This window comes from Eptatretus burgeri, chromosome 16, assembly GCF_056783735.1.
Source record: "Eptatretus burgeri isolate ZD-2024b chromosome 16, Ebu_testis_v1, whole genome shotgun sequence".
Lineage (NCBI taxonomy): Eukaryota > Metazoa > Chordata > Myxini > Myxiniformes > Myxinidae > Eptatretus > Eptatretus burgeri.
The window spans coordinates 58257596-58279741 of NC_140976.1; the positions used below are offsets into that span (position 1 = coordinate 58257596).

At 44.9% G+C, this 22146-nt stretch overlaps 1 protein-coding gene across 8 annotated transcripts in view; it reads right to left on the reverse strand.

Moving 5' to 3' along the window:
• Window positions 1-7511: 7511 nt before the first annotated feature.
• The window catches only part of STXBP5 (syntaxin binding protein 5), a 212752-nt gene continuing 198117 nt past the window's right edge, over window positions 7512-22146 (reverse strand). For 2 of the 8 annotated variants that reach the window (XM_085858897.1, XM_085858895.1), the window contains 8 exons: window positions 17722-17772; window positions 13604-13849; window positions 13264-13452; window positions 12714-12915; window positions 11791-11956; window positions 11559-11670; window positions 11143-11360; window positions 7512-10988 (listed from right to left, as the gene is read on the reverse strand). In XM_085858897.1, the coding sequence (XP_085715023.1) occupies window positions 10947-10988; window positions 11143-11360; window positions 11559-11670; window positions 11791-11956; window positions 12714-12915; window positions 13264-13452; window positions 13604-13849; window positions 17722-17772 (1226 nt within the window). In that variant the 3' untranslated portion in view covers window positions 7512-10946. Of the gene's footprint in view, window positions 10989-11142; window positions 11361-11558; window positions 11671-11790; window positions 11957-12713; window positions 12916-13211; window positions 13453-13603; window positions 13850-17721; window positions 17773-21711; window positions 21763-22146 lie in introns of those variants that run through there. The other 6 variants (XM_085858899.1, XM_085858898.1, XM_085858893.1 and 3 more) reach the window with 5 other exon arrangements.

Consider the following 22146-nt stretch of genomic DNA (forward strand, 5'->3'; position numbering starts at 1 on the left):
ACGCACAAAAAAAAAACATGTCAGAACAGCTGTACACACAACAACACAACAGAGTTTGTAAAGTAATCCACTGACACATCTGCAAAAACTTTGATATTCCAGTTCCAGAAAATTTGTAGGAAAATTAACCAAAAGCAATCACTGAAAACATTGAAGTACCGCTCACGTACGACCTTATGATTCCATCAGGCGTGAACATCAAAAACAAAGCATTGAGATCAGATATCATACTTCGGTGCAAAAAAGAGAAGAAGGCGTTGCAAATTGAGGTGTTAATACCGGTGATCTTGGACTAACGATGCAGAAATCAGGATAATGAACAAATACCAAGATCTCAAGCATGAAGTGAAAAGATCCTGGAAGCTGAAGAGTGCCAAAGTTGTACCAGTGATGATGAAGAACCTCACACAGATATTATAAACCATCCCTGGGAATATCACAACAAACAAACTACAGTAGAAAGCCGTCGTGGGCTCAGTAACGATCATGAAGAGAGCCCTCGGCACAAAACTTTGAAAACTGAAAACTTCACAGCTTGGTCCATGAATCGCGACCCCTTGTTTCTCTGCCCCTTCTTTTTCCTGTTACTTTACATTGACCCACCAGTTTCCCCCTGCGTTTACCAATCCAAATTCACCATTCACCTCATGATTTTTCGTTAACCTTTCCTTCACCTAATTTATGCAATCTTTATCAAAAATTAAATAATAATAATATTAATAATGACGCTCTCTTATAATGCTTCATCTTCCTCTTTCACACGTGTGGTTCTCATTACTGTATCATAATGCACTACTCTACTATTTAAACAGACTGCTCTCAATTCGACCTTTCCGTCATACCTTGCCGAAAAAATCCAACTGTTACAACGTTTCTTCTCTCAATTCTCTTAATTCGCCTTCATTGCATCCCTCAAGTAATATATTTAATTGCGTCTCTGACCTAGAAATTAAAAAAAAACATCCCAGTTTTCCATGAATGTTCGTTTTCCATCAATCATCCTGTTTATACAACTTCAGTGGCAATTCACCCCACCTCCTTAAATCTACCTCCTCCTAAACCCCTCACCTGTTATCCCCTCTCCTTACCCCTCCCATCTTGCCCCCTCATTCTACCTGCGCTCTTCACACCTCTTCACTGTCTTCTGCTTCAGTATCAGCTCCTCCTCTGTTGTCCCAAAGTGTGTGGTGTTCTAACATCTGTGGGCTCCATTGCAACCGAACAGATATCTCACTCTCTCAATCAGTACACTCATCACCAGAAACATGCTCCTTCCTTCCTCTCAGCACACCTCTCCCTCTTCCCAACCCCTCAAATCTTGTACTCCCCCCTGCCTGCTCCCTTCTTCACCATACCACTACCAAGTCTCATCGTTCAACTCTCCCCCTCCTCTCCTATTGCCCTTCTTCTCCTTGGCCGTGCTTGCTCTTATTGCCTCCCCCCTCCCTTCTCAAAGCTTCCCTCTCACCCCTCCTTCTCAAAGCAACCTTCACACTCTTCCCCCTACAAGCTTCCCTCTCACCTTTCTCAAAAACTTCCCCCTCAACTCTCCCCACTCACCCTTCTCCCTCAACTCTCCCCACTCACCCTTCTCCCTCAACTCTCCCCACTCACCCTTCTCCCTCCACTCTCCCCACATACCCTTCTACCTCCAATCACCCCTCACTCCCCATTCTCAAAGTGCCCCCCTCACATCCACAAAGCTGCCTCCTTCCCCTGCCCCCTCGCCTCCATCTGATCACTCCACCTCCTCCAATCTTCAACTGCCTTCTGCCACCTCTCATTAATCCCCACTGCACCTCAACTCAGCACGAGCGAGCCTTTTCTCCTCATCCGGCCCCCTCCTCAAGCTCTTTAGCAATCCCCCATTCTTTCAACAACTCTCCTTACCTCTCCCCCCTCCTCCTTCCTCCCTCGTCCTACCCTTCCTGCTCCCAAAGCCTCCTCCCCTCCCTCTTCATTAACAGTGTGGACCTCAAATATCCAGGGCTTCACTCAAACTTGACAGATCTTTCCATACAGATTGCCACTGACAAACCAGATATAATCTGCTCAACAAAAACTTTCCCCCTTCAAGACGTCTCTGACTCCCAAGTATCTCTCCCTGGTTACTCCCTCCTCCGGTATGACAGACCTGAGCCTCCTCCTAGTGGAGGAGTTGCTCTCTTCATCAAAGACTCTATTCCTCACCCTCCATGCACTGTCCTCACTCCCCCACACCCCCAGGAATACCTCTGGCTCCGGCTTTCCCTCCACTCCCACCTCATGTTTATGTGTACTGTACCGTTCACCAAACAGTGATGACTCCCTCTACACCTCACCATCCAAAAACATGGACCAACTTCTATCTTCTCATCTCAACTCTCTCTTCCTCATATGTGGTGACTTCAATTGTCATCGTGCCAGTTGGCTGGGTGTGGGTACCTCTCTCACCTGCCATGGCACTTCAGAAAAAGACTTCTGTGACTCATTGGGACTGAAACAATCTGTCAACGTCCTGATCCAGATCTCAACCAACAGTACTCCATCTCTTCTGGATCTAATTTTAACGAATTTCCCTTGAAATATCTGTTCTTTCTCCACTCGAATCGGTTCATGTGACCACATGCTTGTCAAAGTGGACATCTCTCTGGCTGTTATTAAAGAACCAGCTCAGTGTTGTCGAGTCTGGCATTTCACTCAGGCTGACTGGCAGGGTCTTCAAGCAGCCAGCAAACTTCTAATCTGGTCTCCTATCGCTACTTCCTCCAACATAAACTCATCCTGGGAACTCTTTCAAAGAAACTTACTCTCTCCCTCATGCACAGATTTATCCTCTCTCATCTGCAATTGTCCTACCCTTCCTCCCACGCATGGTTTACTGAAACTTGTGGTGAGGCAGTTGTCCTGAAGCAACTTGCATTTGCCTTGTGGAAAGCAAATGCAACTGAGGGTAATCTCAGTTCCTTCCATCAAGCTCGGAACAAGGGTGTATCTACCCTCAGGAGAGCCAGGAAACAACATCTTTCTAAGCTCAAGTCTGAACTATCAAACCTCTCTCCTTTCTCCAAATTCTGGTGGTGCCTAGTTAAGTCTATTTATGGTGTATGTTCCCCCTCCATCCCCTCACTTACCTCAAATGGCCGCACTGCTGATACTGCACGTGAAAAGGCTGAATGCCGAAACTCGGTGTTTGCAGCTAAATCTTGTGTCCCAAACCCATCGCTTCCTATACCCACCTTACCCAGTCGCACACAGCGATCCCTGGACTCTGTGTCCTTTTCTTCTGACAAAGTGGAGAGCTTGCTGTCAAACCTCAGCTCAAATTCTGCAACTGGTACAGACGGCATCAGCCCACATGTCCTAAAAACCTGCTCTTCTGCTCTTGCTCACCCTCTCTCATTTTTATTCACCCTCTCATTTGCTCAAGGTCATCTGCCATCTGCTTGGAAATCGGCAAACATTACCACTCTGCATAAAAAGGTGCAAAAACAGATCCCTGCAACTACAGACCAATCAACCTTCTCCCAATCATCAACAAGGTTATGGAATCCATCATCGCTTCCGACATTAAATCCTTCCTCTTCTCCAATGGCCTGATTTCTGATCATCAATTTGGTTTCAGACCAGGTCACTCCACCTTGCATATGCTGCTTCTGCTCTCCCAACAATGGAAGGAGGTACTCAATGCCGGACATGAAATCAGAGCCATATCCCTCGACATATCACGTGCTTTTGACACGGTCTGGCACCCTGCCCTGCTCAACAAACTCTCTTTATATGGTATCCAAGGCATCTCCACACATGGCTCGCAGACTTTCTCTCCTGTCCCAGTCACCGTGTGTCCCTAAATGGAGTTCTTTCATCCCCTCTTCCTGTCCAGGCTGGAGTTCCGCAAGGCAGCGTTCTGGGCCCTGTTCTTTGTCTGGTTTCCATCAATGATCTAGCCGACTCTCTGGAGAATCCTCTTTATCTCTTTGCTGAAGACTCCACCCTCTGCCGTACCATCTGTCATACCTCAGACCAGCAAGCAGCAGCCTCTCTCTGCAGGTCTGGATAAAATCACAAGCTTGGCCAACACGTGAAACATGTCTTTCGATCCTGACAAATGTCACACTCACACTGCCCATCCATTGGTACCATATTCTGTGCAGAGCGTTGGTGCTGCTTAAGCATTCTCCTTGACTATCGGACACAATCCTGGATGGGTCACCACTCCGACACAGTATACCAGCATGCTGACATTCATTTTGCTGACCTCGGAAGGATGACAAGCAGAGTCAACCCCACCTGGTGTTAATTCCACAGCCAAGTGCGATTTGAACTCAGGACCCTGGGATCCCAAGCCAACCACTCTTGCCATTAAGTCAACACCAGGCATACTTTCACTATGTCTCTTTGAAAGGCTCCTCTTTTGAAAGGCTCCCCATACTCCCCCATTAATCCACCCCAAACCCACTTCCTTCAAATTCCCTGCTTTCCTTCCTGAAAAAAATCCCTGTTGGGTAAGGTCCTGAAAGTCCCTGTGTTATCCATCTTGTATACCCCGTGTTACCCCCCCCCCCTCATCCCCATACCTTCCACAGATCTCCTTATGTCTCTGTTCCCCACTGTTTTGTCCTTCCCTCTCCCACCCCTGTTGTCTCATGCCCCCCTTGCTATGCATTCTGTGTTAGCTCTCATACGAGCCTCGACAATGGATCCAAAAAATAAAAAAAAGGAACTGCTTCGAAGACTACAAAATATGATGAACCGACTGAAATTTGCAAGGTAGCCTCAAGATTGGGTGACTGAACAATGGAATCGGGTTTTCTGTTCTGAGTCGAAGTTTGAACTTTTTGGATCGACAAGACACCGGTTCGTATGTGAACATCTGGAGAACATTATGACCTGCAATGTTCTCAGCCTACTGTTGAACACAGGGGAGGCTTGGTGACTGTCTGGGGTTGTGTTTCAGCTTTTGGTGTCAGGAAAATGTATAAAAATCAATGGGACACAAACAAAAGGGAAGTGCAAGCAGTGCCATGGAGTTCCCAATGGAAATCGCTTAATTGGAAGAGGATTCAATTTCCAACAATATGATTATCCAAAACACACTCCAATATAGTAAAACAGTATTTTGAGAACAAGGTCACCACCGGTGTGCTCCGAATGTTAGGATGGCCACCCCAGAGCCTGAACTCGAGTCCCAACAGGGTCAAATGGGATTACCTGGAAACAGAGAAGAACAAGAGGAACCCAACCAACCTTATAGAAGTGTGGAATGTACTCCAAGATATTTGGCACAATTTTCCTGCAAGAGTGCTTCAGTCATATACAGGAAGCATGGGAGAAATAGCAATGGCACTCAGGAAGGCAAAGGGCAGACACACAATGTATTGACTGATACTATAAAATGATACTGTTCTTGTTACCCTTGGCGAAGGAGAAGGATCACTTAAAAAATTAAATAATTCTCGTATCCAGATCCAGATTCGGATCTTCACCACAATCGAATCAATTATTTGGGTCCGTTTGTTTATCTGTCTGTTTGAACAGAACTTTAATGTTTTTCTCCGCAACATCTTGTCGGATTGAGACTAAATTTTCATCATAGGAGCGACGACTCATGGAGAATGTTTTAATTATGACGTCATAGGTCACGTGGTGTGGCAGCCATGTTGGAAAAACTGGACCTCTATATCTGAAACTAGGCACACGGCAAGTACTCCTCTCATGGGGAATGTGATTTTTTTATGATGTCATAGGTGCCTTCGTTATGATGTCGTAATGGCATATGTAGAATGCTATATCTGATCAATATGAAAATGTTTGAGGGTCATCTTGGGTCAAATGACGTCATAGGTCACATGGTTTGGCAGCCATGTGGGATTGGAAAAATATTAAATAATGTTTTCTCTGGAACTGCGAAATTAATTGATGTGAAACCTCACAATTATGATCTAGTAATGATGGGGAATACAGTTTTAAATTTCAACTTCATCAGACACATGGTCTGGCAGCCGGAGTTATTTAATTTTTTTGATGTGGGTTCTTTTTTATTTGTTTTTTTTGAATGAGGCTCACTTGGCTGTGCCTGAATGGGTTTGAAGGTCGAGGAGTAGCAGCTGAAACCCAAATCCTATTGAGGTTCCTCCTGATGACTTCATCTTTGCTTTTTGCTTGTTTGGGTTCCTTCTGATGACTCCAATGCAGTCCTGTACCTATTTGGTCTTCATTTCATTTGAAATAAATGTATTTTAATCCCATTCTAAGTTAAATTGAATAATAATAAACGTCATGATGGGTCAGCGCCAGGTGTCCAATCAAAGCGGGACTCCTTGGTACCCAGTCATCACTACCAGCAGTTATATAGTGGCAGTTGTAATTGGCTTAGTGTTTGCTTATATAGTGGCTTCGCATCCTAGGGTCCTGAGTTCAAGTCCCGTTGGCTGCTGAATGAACACCAGGGGGTTGACTCAGCCCTGTCATCCTTCTGAGGTGCGTGAAATGAGAACCAGTGTAGCATCCAAAAGGCTGCACACGAAGGGAACAGGTATTCACGGATTGATTAAATCTGGTATCGGTGTGGTGCAGGCATGATGGGCCGAATGGCCTCCTCCTGTGCAAAAATTTCCTTGTAATTATGTCTCATCAATTATGTACCACTCCAGAATACAAACACCACTTAAAATACACCACACAAAACTACACAAACACAACACAAAATAAGTCCTGGCAAGGGTCTGCAATCTCTGATTGCTTTTTTTCTTGTTACTTACTTTCGGAGTTTGTTTCTCATGCATTTATAAAAGCCGTTAATTCACAATAATAAACACATGACATAGTGTGAAGAACTTACCCTAAAATATGAGTATTATTGGAATAACCCAAACTTTTGCACAGAACTGTATGTACATATCACAATGGTGATGTCCCTGCACCCACTCCATACTTCTCCTCCCTATCCTCCCCCCTCCCCCTCCACGGGTATCGAACATATAGATTGGATCAATGCAGTGTTCATGTATCACAGGTATGATAAGTCAAATGGCCTCCTCTTGTTAAAGTTTCTGATTGTGATGTTTCTGTGGAACAAAGGGTATATAAAGTTTTTCACTCAACCCAGAAAATGCTTTGTAGTTTTATCTGATTGAGTCGCCTTTGGTACCTTCAAGTGATTAAACACCACAAAAATTGTTACCTGAGCAAACTAACCGTGAAAGTCTGATGCTGCATGAATGCACCACCCAGTTAGGAATATATCCAATGTACCTGCACATAACTGCTTATTCTTGTCAATTGGACAAGGGATCTGTAACGTCCACAAGCCAATCCCGTCAGATGGGACGGCTCATTCTATATCCTACCCTAAGCCCGTCTGCGGAGCGTCAGAACGCCGGTTTTAGTTGGGGTGGAAATCCAACCGAGATAGGAGAGTTCGTATGGGAGTACACCGCCTTTAAGCTGTCACCCCAGTGCATTGTGACACACCTGCGCACGCAACCAACAAGATGTAGTCAAACACACAAAAAAGGCCTGGACAAAAGTAGTGCAGAATCATCACTTTAATTCCTTTGCAAACCTCCAGTGCTGTCTGGAACGGACAAATACATGGCGGGAAATCTCCGAAACTACTTCAAACAGCTTTGCTCAAAATTAATGAAGGCATGATAGGATGTAAACAAAGTTAAAACCCTTCTGTTTTTACAAGACATTGGAATATTTAAACCCAAAACAGAAATTTAAAAAACTGTAGAGTGTAGACACTGACAACACACACACACACACACACACACACACACACACACACACACACACACACACACACACACACACACACACACACACACACACACACACACACACCCCCAGAAAGAAATTCATTAATTTTTATTCTTTTCATAATGCAGCATCAAATAAAAAGACTTTTATAGCTTTGATTCCCTGGTCTGAGTAAGCACTTGGTCATTTCAAGTGAACGTGTCAAAAAAGAGGTGCAGAGTTCAACTCAAAACACTGTGCGGACATGCCGTCCGAGAAGACGTTTCACAGAAAGCACGGACAACATCCTCCAAAGCGACGTAGTACACGAAGATCCCACCCTCACGTTGTCATGGACACGATTCCTGCCTTCATGACGCGTGTCAATGTGAAGTTAGCCCGCTCAACATCCGCCAAAAACAAAGGACGTGACAAGTTAAACACAGGTTGCTCATCAATGGCTACCGATTTATGAGTAGAGACAAAGAACGAGACGTTTCAACGATGCGCACATCCGATGATTATATGCATTTATCAATGCATCCCAGTCTGTCAAATTTGATCAACACATCTGACTGGAGGGCGAGGGAAATATTTGTCGCACATCTTTAAAAAAAAAAACAACAACAATAAATAACCCCCCCATTTGTCTCTTCTAGTTCATTCCCCATCTCGGGAATGCAACCCCCAGGACGCCTCTCCCTGGGTTTGAGTCAAACACGTATGTACATGAACACACACGAACAGCGAAATGCAGCAAAAAGGGACATGGCAACTTTGTGATCACATTATCATCATGAAGAGGTGCTAAAGATTTCAAACAAACCACCCTTTTGCTTCTTTTATTCCGATCATCAGCAAGTCGTCATTTGTGCCTTCATTCGGAACGCGACAGCCTGCACTGACTATGAACAAGCAAAATGCGAACGGAACCAGCAACAGCATCAGGATGGGAAACGTCTTCACGGAAACTGCGCAAGCTTCGATTTTGGATTGGAAACGGAAACGGGGAAGATATCGTTCAGGTTCGATATGCGGCCAAGATTGGATTTCGCGTACGAATGCGTCCGAGTCATTTCCGATAGTAAGTTACAAACTAGGCCGAGCACGAGTCGGGGACAATTTACTGCACATTCGAGAGGTTTTCGAGTGAAAACGATGGCTGCTTCACACGTTGGCAAGGTTTCCAGGATGTTGACAAAAGATGAGAGGAGAGACATTGGAGAATGGTAAAATAATAGATCTGGGAAAGAAATGGAACACAAGTGAAAGAGATTGAGAGGGGGAAAGAGGGGGGGGGGAAGTGGAGGAGTGTGGAAGAGAGGGAGGGAGAGAGCATTGACAATGGCACTTAAATAAAAAGCAAAAGGACAAAACTCCAATCTCCAAGGAATTCAAGAAATGCTGCGATCGGGAAACTCCACACAGTCACGCTTTCCACACAAACACCACTTGCACATTTGGGAGAAAGAGAAAAAGAGAGAGAAAGAGAAAGAGACCAAATATTTATAACATGTCGTACGAGCGTGAGGTTTTTGTTTGTTTGTTTTTTTCCCCCACTTTTTAAAATATTTGTACAAGCAGGTTCTAGAAGAATCGATTTTGAAATCTCGATTCGAATCAAATCTATACAGCATGCAAATACCCGAATACATAATCCGTATTGCACATCAAGCTTCTATTAACAGTGTGTGGCACTGACACCCAGGGGGAACGTAAACCACTCACTGGGAAAACATCGCACATTCGACGTGCGAAGGTCATCGACTCGATCTGTGGCAACAATGGAGGATGTGCGTTTCAGAGAGACGTGGTCATCGGCACATGACTTAAACTGACGGTTGTTTAAATCAGAGAGAAGAGGAGAAAAAAAAAAATTAACAATAAAAGCCTTCAACCTCAGGTCTTGGACGGCGCCATCTGCGCCGCAAGTCCTCACCCCCGATTCCCGTCCCCACTGAGAATCCTGTGATGGCGACCGAACCGGAACACAAATTTAATCCGCTTCTCAGGCCTCGGATCATTTCCTTTTGTTGTGGAAAGTGGAACGTGGTGGAGGTAAAGAACGACTCCCGCTCAATCATCGAATGCCTTTTCGCGATAAAAGCAAAAATGATACGCCGCCCACCGTCCTCACAACAACAATTATTCTACGTCTCTCTCAAAGAATAGTTTTCAACCCACTGGAAAAGAGGAATGCTCAAAAGAATGCCGATCACTGTGGATGAAGGCAGAATACAAAGCAAGTGCATATCATTTTGAATGTGCAAGACCGTTATGACAATTTATTATCCCATGTACAAAGCAGATGTTCGGCCTGGGAGTGTCACTATGCCAAAATTTCCTGATTGTACCGTCTGCCAGCAGAAATGGAGAACACGTCCCGAACTGAAGAAGCGGTTCACAGGTAAGACTTTATGGATTACAAAAACAATGCAAAGCACCTTCCAAAGTTCGTGTGGCACCACAATGTCGCCACTCGAGTCGATCATCCTGAATGGCTCGGCCACTTCATTTACTTCATAAACATGATCGATGAAAAAAGAAAACCATCAGAGGAAACTCGGTAGTGGAAAAATGAGGTAAAAAGAAAACTATCGTACAAAAAAAAAAGGAAAAAAAAAAAAGGAATGCAAGTCTTTCAGGAACATTCCACAGATGTTGAATAGAAAACAAAATGGCACACGAGAGAGGAGAACGTGGTTGGGCAGGACCCAGAAAAGCAGCAGCAACAGAGAAGGAAATATACCGTAGATTATACTGTACTGTCACCCGTGTGTGAGGGTACAACGGTGTCGAACAGAAACCCCACCTGGCGAGTGAAGCGACCAGTTCGGAGTGCACCAGAAAGGCAGCGTTACCTCATCTGCCTTACATCAAACTCTAGGGATCCATTTACAACACGTAGGCCAGCAGAGAAGGGTAAAAGTGACGGCCACCCAAAAACGGCACCTCGTTCGTGGAACGCCAATGGCCCATTTGTTCGCAGTCGGCGAAGAGTAAAAGTTTCTTTCTCTCTTTTTTTTTTGTATCTTAAATACGGGTGCAGAAACGCCATCGTATTCTCGTTCCACCGTGCATCTCCTTCACTCGGGCCTCGTTACTCCCAAGTAGTCTTTCTTTCATCAAGGAGTCAAATCATTCAATCCAACAAGCACAGGCACTGTCAAGCCTGGAGTAGGAAGGATGCACCTTTGCTGAGGCCAAATCCTGATGCAGCTTGCTCAAAATTGGTACCACTTCTTGTCCTTGTATTTCGACATCAACTGTGTGACAAAAGGTGCACAAGCAAAGGTGGTGGCATGACCTTTTATTATACTCACACCAAGGTCAGATCAAATAACGGAATGTTTTGTACAAGAAGAATGGCAAATCTGAAGTTACATCAAGCAAATGGCAGCATAGTTTTCCTGTACCTACCAAGAATGCCTGCCGGGAAAAAACCTCTGCGCTGGCAGCCATAGCGGCGGTGCGCTCGTCCAGCTCCCCGAGACGCTGGCCACGCTCATCCAGTGCGAGGCGTGCCCGCGCAAGCTCTGCCGCCACACCTGTGGCAGAACCTCGGACCCCTTCAAGGCTGCCGGGCCCAGGAACGTGCTGTGCCAAAGTCCGTGAGGCACGACCCGCTGCTTCCCCGACTGCACCGCACGCAAGCAACTTAAGACCGAATGGATTACTGGCTGAGCAACTTTCTGTCATACGAGTTTAAACCCAATGCGAGTCATGCAAGGAACAATGTCCAGACCAAAAATATCTGCAACATTTGAAAAATATTTTCACACTGAGGATGAATACGCAGACAGGCAACCATATCCGACAAAATACTGCACACTTACACAGCTCTTCACGATCCACACATGGTGCGTTACCACCAAAAAATCCCTTGAAAAACCCTCGGTTCGGTGCTTCTGGTGTCTCAACTGGTATAAATAGTTCTCCCAACATCTCCTGCAGGCAATAATCAAGACATGATCCTGCAGACCTGGACTGGATACAGACTATAACAGCCATAAAGCCATTACATCTACAAACTGTTCAGCATGACGACACACCCTGGGCAGGACTCACCTGCAAGTTTTCACACATCTCCTGGCTGTACGTAAGACGCTGGATCTCTGTTGGGGAGCTCAAATACAAGGCCTGTCCCTCGTGAGCGAAGCAAAATGTGCGAGCTATCCTCATGTCAGTCACTGGCAGGTAATTCACATCAAGGAGGGGCCTTAGGCTTGGCAAACTGTGGAAAGAAATGGAACTGGGTTGGCACCTCGTAGGCCATTTCAAGCCTAGTTCGACAAATTATCAATATCTGCCCCCTCACCTGCAATTTCATACTGCATAAGCTGCCAATTTAATACACAACATTTCGCTTGCATTTATCGAAGATGTCTTGCAATGGAGTAAACTACGATGGGCGATTTGATCGGACAGTCAAATAAACAATTGCAGCGATGCCGGAAAGCGAAATCTCAAATTCCAAATCTTTCATCCAACTTATCACAAAGCATGAGTTCCTCGTCTCAAAATTGTTTCATCTTCTTCTTCTTTATTTTGCAGCACATGGCTGCGAGTAGCATCATTGTCTGATGGGGGCATGGTTGTGCCGCTGATGCAACGCCTCTTCGTAGGTTAGAGCAGGAATCTGGAAATTGTTCAAGGTGCCGGCGATAGCCCGCCTACTCTTCACGAAACACACCATGGGATCTTTAATGTTCACCAACAAATGGTGACAGATGCCCAGTTTAACATGCATCAGAGGGGCGGTGCACACATTGATGCCTCACCCTGCCTGCGAGACACCAGGATGGCAGGCCGAGATTCGAACCCAGGCAAGACAGCATACCTCTGGGCCATCCTGCCAGCCCAAATTAGTCCATGTTGAAAATTAATTGCTTCACCGAAGACAAATTAAAATACAATCTTTCCAACATGGTTCATTTGGGAGCAAATGATCGGTGGCGCAACGGTATTTGGCAAAAAAAAAGACATCCCACCTAAAGGTCATGATGTGCCCATTGGCACAGAAGCAAGCGAGGCAAACCGAGCCAGCGAGAGACGTGGCATCTGCGTGGAGCACAAATGATGTCTCTGTAATGCTGTGTCGATGGATACAGCTCTGTGTGGGCAGTGACACAACCTGCGCCTGTTTCTCAGAGCACAGCAAAGCATAGCAGCTGTCTGTCCCTGCAGCCAATCCTGCATGAGAAACACCTCATGTGGTCACGGTATGAAATCAATTAGCAGTCACAATTCAGCCTAAGAGAGGATAGAAAAGGTTCACCGAGTGCAGAGCAGGCTCCTTTTAAGCACAATATACATTATTATATTATCAATACTTCCACATATATGGTGATTTTTTTGTACCTAACTACCTGCAACACCACCACCACCACCACCACCACCACCACCACCACCAAACAATCCACACATGCCTGTTTCCCTTGCTCACTCTCATCTCCTCTCCCTACGTGTTTGCAATAAACAAATAGCACCTTACTAAAAGACTAGTGGAAGCCATTTTGTAATGTTGTAGCCTGGCCGTGCCTGCTGGTAGCTCTTGGTTGGAAGGAGAAGTGGCCAAAGACGTGGCCTTGCGTTTTGCGTAGCTGGTAGCTTCCTTTTCCTCCGAGCTTTTGGCGTCCCACCAGGCTTCAGCTGGAGCTGGAAGCAGAGATCCATCAGCTGCAAGGAAGGCGAGCCTCAGTATCGTGCCCTTCAGTTTGAACATTGCACCTGGAAATGATGAGTACATCGGCAGTTATATAAAGCATTCCTTACCTCCAACGTTTTTCAAAGAAAAATAGGTTTGTGGATGTATTATTTGCGAGAAGCAAGCTGTTGCTTCAATGATACGACAAGTTGACTTCCTCGCCGATCGTCTCACCACTAGGCAATACAATTCCAGGTTGCTTTCCCTTATGATCATCAGCCGATGCCAATGGCAGGTTCAAAGTGACGCCCAACACAATGCCCAGTGAGGTGCCAAGCCAAAGGCAGGGTGTGGGTCCAACCGAGTATTTGCTGGTGATGGAGTCAGCAAAGCGTATCGCTGTGATGACCTCACGAGCCTCTTTGTCGATGCTTGATACTGATGACGAGCGAGACCGGCTAAATGAGCTTTCTCGGTTCTCTATATTGGAGCCAGGAAACGGTGGGGGGTAGGTAAGTGGGGTGAGAGGGGAAAGAGGTGGGATAAAGAGAAGGGAGCAAGGGAAATAATGTTGTTAAAGACATATAGAAAAAGAGAGCGTGACGCCTGTTTGTGTCGAAGTAAAGGCGCACACATGTAATGTAACAGAGCAATTTTGAGACACAGAGAGAGAGAGAGAGAGAGAGAGAGAGAGAGAGAGAGAGAGAGAGAGAGAGAGGGGGGGGGGAGGGGAGAGGAGAGGGAGACCGTTTGAGTATTGAAGCAGAGAAAAGACTGCAGAACAGCAGCCAGCGTTAGTAAAAACGATCATAGAAAGAAGACTCGTATAATGGCAAAATCAAATTGATATTCGAGTTGATCTGAAAGAAAGGGGGTGAGAAAATCTATTTCAAATGGCAGAACAAAATACATGTCACAATAAGAGAAGGAGATTGGCACCGAAAGCAACACACTGGTGGACAGCTTGTGAAGCTCCCATGGGGAGGCCAAAATCTGAGGAATTGGATCCGTGCTGATGACAAGCCATAAAATCCACTCGGCGATTGGCTCGAAAGCAAGGCAGGACAGGCAGTGCAGCAATGAGCTTGAAGCAAGCTGTGAAGCATGTGTTTGGATGCAACTCGATTGCGAACAAAATAAAATCGAGAAACGTTGGAAGCAACCAACGTACATCATCACAGGACATCGATAAGAATCTGCATTTTTTTTTTCCTTCCTCAATGTTTTGAGCACAACATGGCAACATCGGTTCAACTCTTGGGTTATGCTGTACCATTGCAGAGTTGTACAAGTTGGCATCGACATATTACCTCATGTGTCCTTGGGGGGGAGGGAGGGAGGGGGAGTGGGTGTTTAAAACTAAAATTTTGCAGGCACACCTCCCTTAAAAGGGCATTTAAAATCAAGGTTGGGGGTGAGGAGGGTCGATATCCCTCACGATTATGAATTCAGTTTCCTTGAGGTGGAGGTTTCCTCTCATCTGTAGATTAAACCTGCTAATGACTGGTTAATCCCACAGGCATGGCGATTCATCACTATGCGTGCCGTCCCTCGGATGGCCGTTAAACTGGGCGTCCCGCCTGTCGACATTAGTTGGTGGGCGTTATCAAACACCAAACAGTGAGAGAGAGAGAGAGACAGACAGACAGAGACAGAGACAGAGACAGAGACAGAGACAGAGACAGAGACAGAGAGAGAGAGAGAGAGAGAGAGAGAGAGAGAGAGAGAGAGAGAGAGAGAGAGAGAGAGAGAGAGAGAGAGAGAGAGAGAGAGAGAGAGAGGCATAGGAAGTATCTTCTTCTTCTTTCGGCTGCTCCCGTTAGGGGTCGCCACAGCGGATCATCCGTATGATCCGCATAGTGATTTGGCACATGTTTTATGCCGGATGCCCTTCCTGACGCAACCCTGGTCGCCTCTTACGACACAGGGATATGGTACACCTATTTTAACCGGGGTATATACCGGCCCAGTACACTGGTACTCATTTCGCCGACCTCGGAAGGATGACAGGCTGAGTCAACCCCCCGGTGTATTAATTCAGTGGCCCAAAGGGGCTTGAACTCAGGACCTTTTGGATCCCAAGCCGCTGCCCTAACCACTGCGCCAACACCAGGATAGGCATAGGAAGTATGAAAAGCCATAAAAGGTTTAAAATACAAATCGACTTTGCCATATGATGATGATGATTACCTGCCAGCTTAAATCACCGATGGAAGGAGCAGAACTGGGCAGTATGATGGTGCAGGATCAGAAAAGAACTGGATAAAGAAAAAAAAGGTGACGCTGACAATATCCTGGCTGTTGAGGGGAACAGCAAGCTCTGTGCCTTGGAACATTCTAATTGTCCTCAGAAGTGTCAGAGATACCAGTTGAGAGGCAGGAGCACTCGCCCTAAATGGAAACGTATCCCATGGAGCTTTTGCAAATGCCTTCCATACTGAAAGGAGGTGAGGTGAGTGAAGAACGACAACCTGAGGGAGAATGCGAGTGTTTGCCAATTGAGATTGGTTTTGAATTTTAGTCTGCCAAGCACAGCCTTATAGAGAGGCGAAGAAACTCCAGCGGCTAGAATTCTATAAGGCATCAGCAGTTGACTGCAGAAAGGAATTGAAGGATTTTGATGAATGATCCTTCCCACAGGATAATTTGAGAAAAATGTGACTCACCTGGGTTGAAGGACATATTTCATGTGGCCCATTAAGCTTTGAACGGGAGATTACAGAATGGCAGACCATGTCGAATGCTCAATATATGCCTGGAGAGATTCAGGGGCCTTAGATATTCTGCTGTATCTTATGTTGCAAGGATGACATAATGTGTGGTACAAGGTGGAATCATCAATAAAGGGGGGTTATGCGTGGAGAGCAAAAAGCCATAATTGCAAATATGAATGAGGATTTGGCCTAAAACTCTGCCTTGGGGAGCAGCAGCTTCCAGTAGTTTATAATCCATGGAAAGCTTTTCCATGCTTTTCATGATGATGCTGGGGAGGGGCATGCATCCATGATGCTTTTCCATATGGAGGACGTCTGGCATCCTTCTTTGCTGTCTGAGCTTTGTGACCTTTGATATCTGGTGTTGATCAATGAGCAGGCTCACAGACTTCCTCCATGTGCACCAGATTCCAGTAGTTGAGAACCAAGTGGAGCAACATACTAGTTGGTCAACCCCAGATGTCAAAGGTAAGCTCAGAAAACAAATGAGGATGTCAGAATAATGCTTAAGATGCATCAAGAAAGACTGCCCTGATCTGCATGAGATTCAGGGCCTCCATCGATCGCTGGGTGAAGAGAAGTCACACATCTCGGATTGAGTGGCCTGGCTGAAGACCCAACTGGCGACTTGTGACAAGTGAGATGAACAAGATGAATAGCTGTTTGTCACGATAATAGTTTCCATCATTTTGTTATGACCTGACTGGCCTGCAGTTGAACAGATCTGTATTGCTACCACTTCCATAAAATGCAATAACATTGGCCATTTTTCATGCAGACAATAAGCAAATTGAGGTGAAAAACCTGGAGAAGAGCAGGAACAAAGAACGAGCCAGTTCAACAGAACAGACCTTGAGGATCGAAGCGCCGATACTCTGAAGTCAAGTTGTGGATGATATTTAGAGGTTGGCCAGGAACCTCCAACTTGCTCGAGATTTTAAGTCAGGAATGGTGCACTCTGGGAAAGGTACTGATGGAGATGGTTTGGAAATGTGAACTTTCATGACGGAAACAAAGCTCAGGCTCTCTCAGCTTAGTTATGATCGACGTCCATTGGGGATTCCTCCTCAATAACAAAGTGGTGTATGACATCATACAAACCACAGGTGGCCTTGCAAACCGACATCTTCCTCATAACATGTTAAAGCGGAAACATATCCAAGACTGAAGTTCAAGATGTCAGCTCACACGATTCTCCTTATCGATTCTTGTCATTGGCAATTTGATGATCCTTCACCTCTCACCACAATTCCTACGCATACCGAAAACAAATTGCATTGCCTCAACGCATCTTGGGTACTTCTCAAAGACAGGGAGGGAGGGGGTTGGGGGTGGGAATACAACAGCAACAAGGCGTGCACAAGAGCACAAGGTTCAGCAGAATAACAAATGACCAGGTTAATAAAAACAGTCACGACACAAACACAACGATGCACTCGATCGATGATGCCTTCGTAACCAAGGCACGCCAAGCAGACAGTATCAAGGAGCGAAAATCCATCGTATCTCGTATTCATCAGAATGAAACCAATCAGAGGCACATCGATTATTATTATTATTTTTTTTAATCTCCAAGATTGTATGCAGGAGGAAGAGGGATGGGAGATGATAGGGGCAGAGATAGCCTGCAGTACCTACCGAAATTCACCTTTTGTTCTGTGGGAAGACTAAGTTTCCTTGAATGCTTCGCTGCAATAATAACAACAGATACTGTTAAGATTATTAAATTAGAACTTTTTGTTTTGTCATTGGCTACACACAGTGTTGCCCTCCAAGCTAAATATTACCCTGCAAGCCAGAAAACACATCCACCAGAGCAGGTCCTTCCCAGCCAGGCACCAATAGTCACATCGGTGCAGATAAATAAATGAATATAATAATAATAATAATAATAAGGTTCAGGATTTATTCGGTTGCATTATTTCAGAAACTTGGGATGGAATTATGACATGAAAGCTTTCATAATACCTCCCCGATTGCAATCTTTGCAAATAGAAATACGAGTTACGATATTAAATATCAAAAGTTCGAGCTAGTTTTCAAAATATGAACATTCTTGCACAGCGTTCACACAGAATTTCCACTTTAGTCAAGTTCTGCTCGTTTCGATCCACAGCAACATTGGCTTCACAGACGCGGCACTTTCAAATCACTAGGCAGGCCGGGACTAGACGATAACGAGGGTCATGGGAAAACCACGGCGGAGATATTCTCTCGCGATCACCGAGGGCCAGTAACAATCGCCGGATGTACTTTGATCTACCGAGCTCTTACCTGACAGGCTCTCAATGTAATGGAGTGGGTATGCATGTGTGGGTACTGACAGAGGAAGATCATAGCAGAGGAAGATCCATGGGGTCCGAGTGATTGACATTTGCAGCATACCAAAAGCTAGTTATTACACCTGGCACACCTGTATTAGTGGGAGTCAAATAAAGAGCGGCACAAGTTTGGCTGCGGAGCGTCAGTTAGCTTTGAAAATCCAACTCCCAACAGCAGCGTACTGAATATTCTGACACTTAGCTCAAACTAGGTCTATTTCAGTTGCGTTAATTCTTGATCACAAACCTGAGACGGTAAAACCAAGCAAGTAATTGTGCAAACAACCAAATGCATGTAAAATCCTTCCCTCCCAGTGTGCAAAACAATCAAATTTTTGCATCAGAAAAAAAAAAACTCGATAGGCTTTTCCAAAGCAGTAAAATCACTGCAACCAAGTAGACTGGTGTGCAGGTGAGCACTTTTGTTGTTGTATCGTGTCAAGGCTCGTTGGAGGGGCTAGAACACAGAATGGATCAATATTTAAGAGAATGAAAAGAACAGTGGAAAGAGAAGTGTGGGGGTGGGGAGGGTTGAAGGACAAAATAGAGAGACGTGACAAAAGGGATGGGGGAAAAGTGAGGGAAAGGGGAGGTCACAGAGACATGAACAAGATGGATACAGCTGTAAACTCTCAATCACAGAAGTGTAAGGAAAAACTGTAATATTGTGAAGAGGTGGGTTTAGAGAGGGTCAGCAGAGGTTGAAAATATCATGGTTTTGGATTGGGGGGGGAGGGGACGTGAGATGGTGGTGAACAGCTGTCTTGAAGCCCTGAAGGAAACAAGAGACTGAAGAGACTGAGGAAGTTGGTTCCATAGGTGGGGGGAAAAAAAGAAGTTACAAATGAGTAGAAGTGAGCAGTGGATCTGAATTTTGGGGGTTTATCAGAAAGGGGTTACTTGCAGACCATGTGGGGTGGTAGGGATGGGGGTGGGGGGTGGGGTAGAGGTGACAGAGCAAAGAAAGGACAGAAAGTTCAAGACTAGAAAGGAGGCAGTAAAAGAGAGCGAGACCAACAAGACCTTTTTGTGATATAAGAGTGATAGACAGCCCAGAGGGGAGAGCAGTACTCCATAAAGCTGTGGATGAAGGTGTTGTAGGTGGATAGGAGTTCAGATGAGCCAAAGAAAGACCCTGCATGATGTGTGGTGCCAAGTCAGCGACTGGCTTTGGAGGCCAACTTTGAAATGTGGTTTGCCCAAGAAAGATCATGGCTGATAGTGAGACCGTGGAGTTTGAATGACTGAACTTCCCCAAGAGGATTGTTAACGAAGCAGACGGAAGGGTTCACCAGATGGTCCTATTGAAGAAAGAGAGTGAGAGTGTGGGAGTGTGGGGGAGTTCTCAGAATTGAAAGACGTATTCCAAGTGTTTGAGCAGTTAGTAATTTTGTCAAGGTCTGCAGAGTGGGAAGAGACTGCTGCCTGCCTATCGATGACATGATAAGCGAGACTAATCTGCCCAAAAACAAATCCAACCAAATGTCATGACCATTTAAGAAAAGCAGAATGGGAATTTATTGCAAAGCGTTTCAATGCTTCTGCAAATTACAACACTGTCACTTGATAGTTATCCACATGGCATTGTGGTTAGAGCATCTACTCCAATCTGGGATGTCGGCGGTTCGATTCCAACCCTGGCCGAGTCCAAACAAAGAATAACAATGGCACATGCTGCTTCTTCGCTTGACGCTCAGCATTTAGAGGATAGAACACAAACAAAACCCTGTAGGTTTACATTTATTGGGGAGGGGCATGCGTCCTCAAAAGTTTCCCTCTGACTGTGGAGAGAAAAGCCCGTCACAAGATGGCGCCGCCAGTACCTATTGTTGTGGGAAGTTACTTCCCCCAAGGTCAATAGCCATGTTTGTTTGATGTCAAGTCTTGCATTGTCTGCTGTCTGTGTCTCCACGTGAATGTGTGATCAATGTTTCTGTTTGAGATTGTTCTTTCAGTGACCTTTGGGTAAAATTTTAATCATGACATCAATGTTGCCCAAAATCGTCAAAAAGTTAAACGGCCATCAAGTTACAACCTTGTTGTCTGTTGATATTTAAGAGAGATGTGCAACAAAGCTAAGAAGAATGAATAAAGTTCTCGGACCGAAATAAACTTGGAATTCCCCTTTCTCTTCCAACAACAGAAGAACCATTGACATGGTAGTCATACGGTATACAACTTGCTCATCTCGACATTGAGCGGACTTACTTACACAAAACCATTTTCATTCAACTAGTCCACCTGCTTCCTACATGACCGGAAGGAAGGGTCATGTTATTATCCTCTCTGGAGCATATTGATAACAGGAAATCTAGGCTCGGGTCCGTCCGTCTGTGGGGGTTGCAATAAGCATATAATGCCTCAAGAACGTCGGGTTTCCTCCCTTTCAGTTTAATGTTAAACAGCAGTAGTGACTGTTTAAAAAGGTAATCATACGTGTTTGTGGTTTATAATCGTTTTTACTTCCGGTAAGCTTGCGCCACAAAATGCCAAGGAAAGTTTTTTTATCGCCGACACGATTACATGGTGTTTATCCAAGGAGGAAAAAACCCCTTGGAGAGGGGGATATTATTAGTATTTATATTGTTTTGTAAAAACATTAATATTATGCTATTTTCATTTGTGTTGTTATTAGAAGTGGACTTTGAAAAACACCACGATAAGTTATCTACACATGGATTTCACCCAAGGAGGAAAACTCCCTCGGGGAGGGAGAAGGGGATATGTTGCCACCAAAGAAGCAGAGTAGCTTCCAGGAATACAGGACCGTGTTTGAGCCTGGTGCCTTACAGCAATCAACCCTGTTGGTGTTGTCACTCTCACTCACACACACACACACACACACAATATATATATATATATATATATATATATATATATATATATTTTAACTTGTACACCTTTTCAAATGCAGTTTTAAAATGAATAATCACATCAAGCAATTCAGTACAATTTGGCTTGAATCAAACAATTCGGTACTTGTGAGACAATGGCCGAAAAAACACTTACCAGAATCTTCGACATATACGTCAATAAAAAGACAAATTTTTTTCTAAGCCACCACAAAGATGAATAATGGAATGTTCCAATCCCTCAGAAAAGGATCCATAAGGCAACCGCCACTAAAAGCACCCTCAGGGAACCGCCACTTAAAGCACCCTCTGGGAACCGCCGGCAAAACCTCTCCCCGTGTACCACCGTTTAATCAACTTCATATGTCCGCATGCAATGCAAGCTGCAGGGTTAGTTCCAAAGCAAATGGCCTTAGTACACAGCAGTGGCAATAATAAAGAGAGGACAGCTTTACCGATTTCTGTCACAATGTTGGCCAGCGTTGGCCTCGTGATCCTATTTCTCACTGCAGGTGGAACCAAAACAAACAATGCTCAACGGAAAAGGCAATAAAGAAACAAAACAAAACAAACAAACAAACACAAACATTCGCTAAGTGAATCGCAACAAGAAAAAGGTCACTTGCATTCGGAAGTTTTCCATCATGTTTCATTGGATAAAAGGAGATGGTGATTGCAAAAATGGACAAACTCACTAGGCAACTAAATGTTAAAAGTGAACCTTCAAGAATTAGAAACAACGACAAAAAAACTCATAATACATAAATAATGCCACTCATTAGCCTTTTTTTTTAATACAACTTGGTTACCAATGTTTTAAACTACTGCCAAGGCAAACGACAAATGTTAAGAAATAATCCAAGCCGAGTTAGTGGAAAAGGACTTTCGAA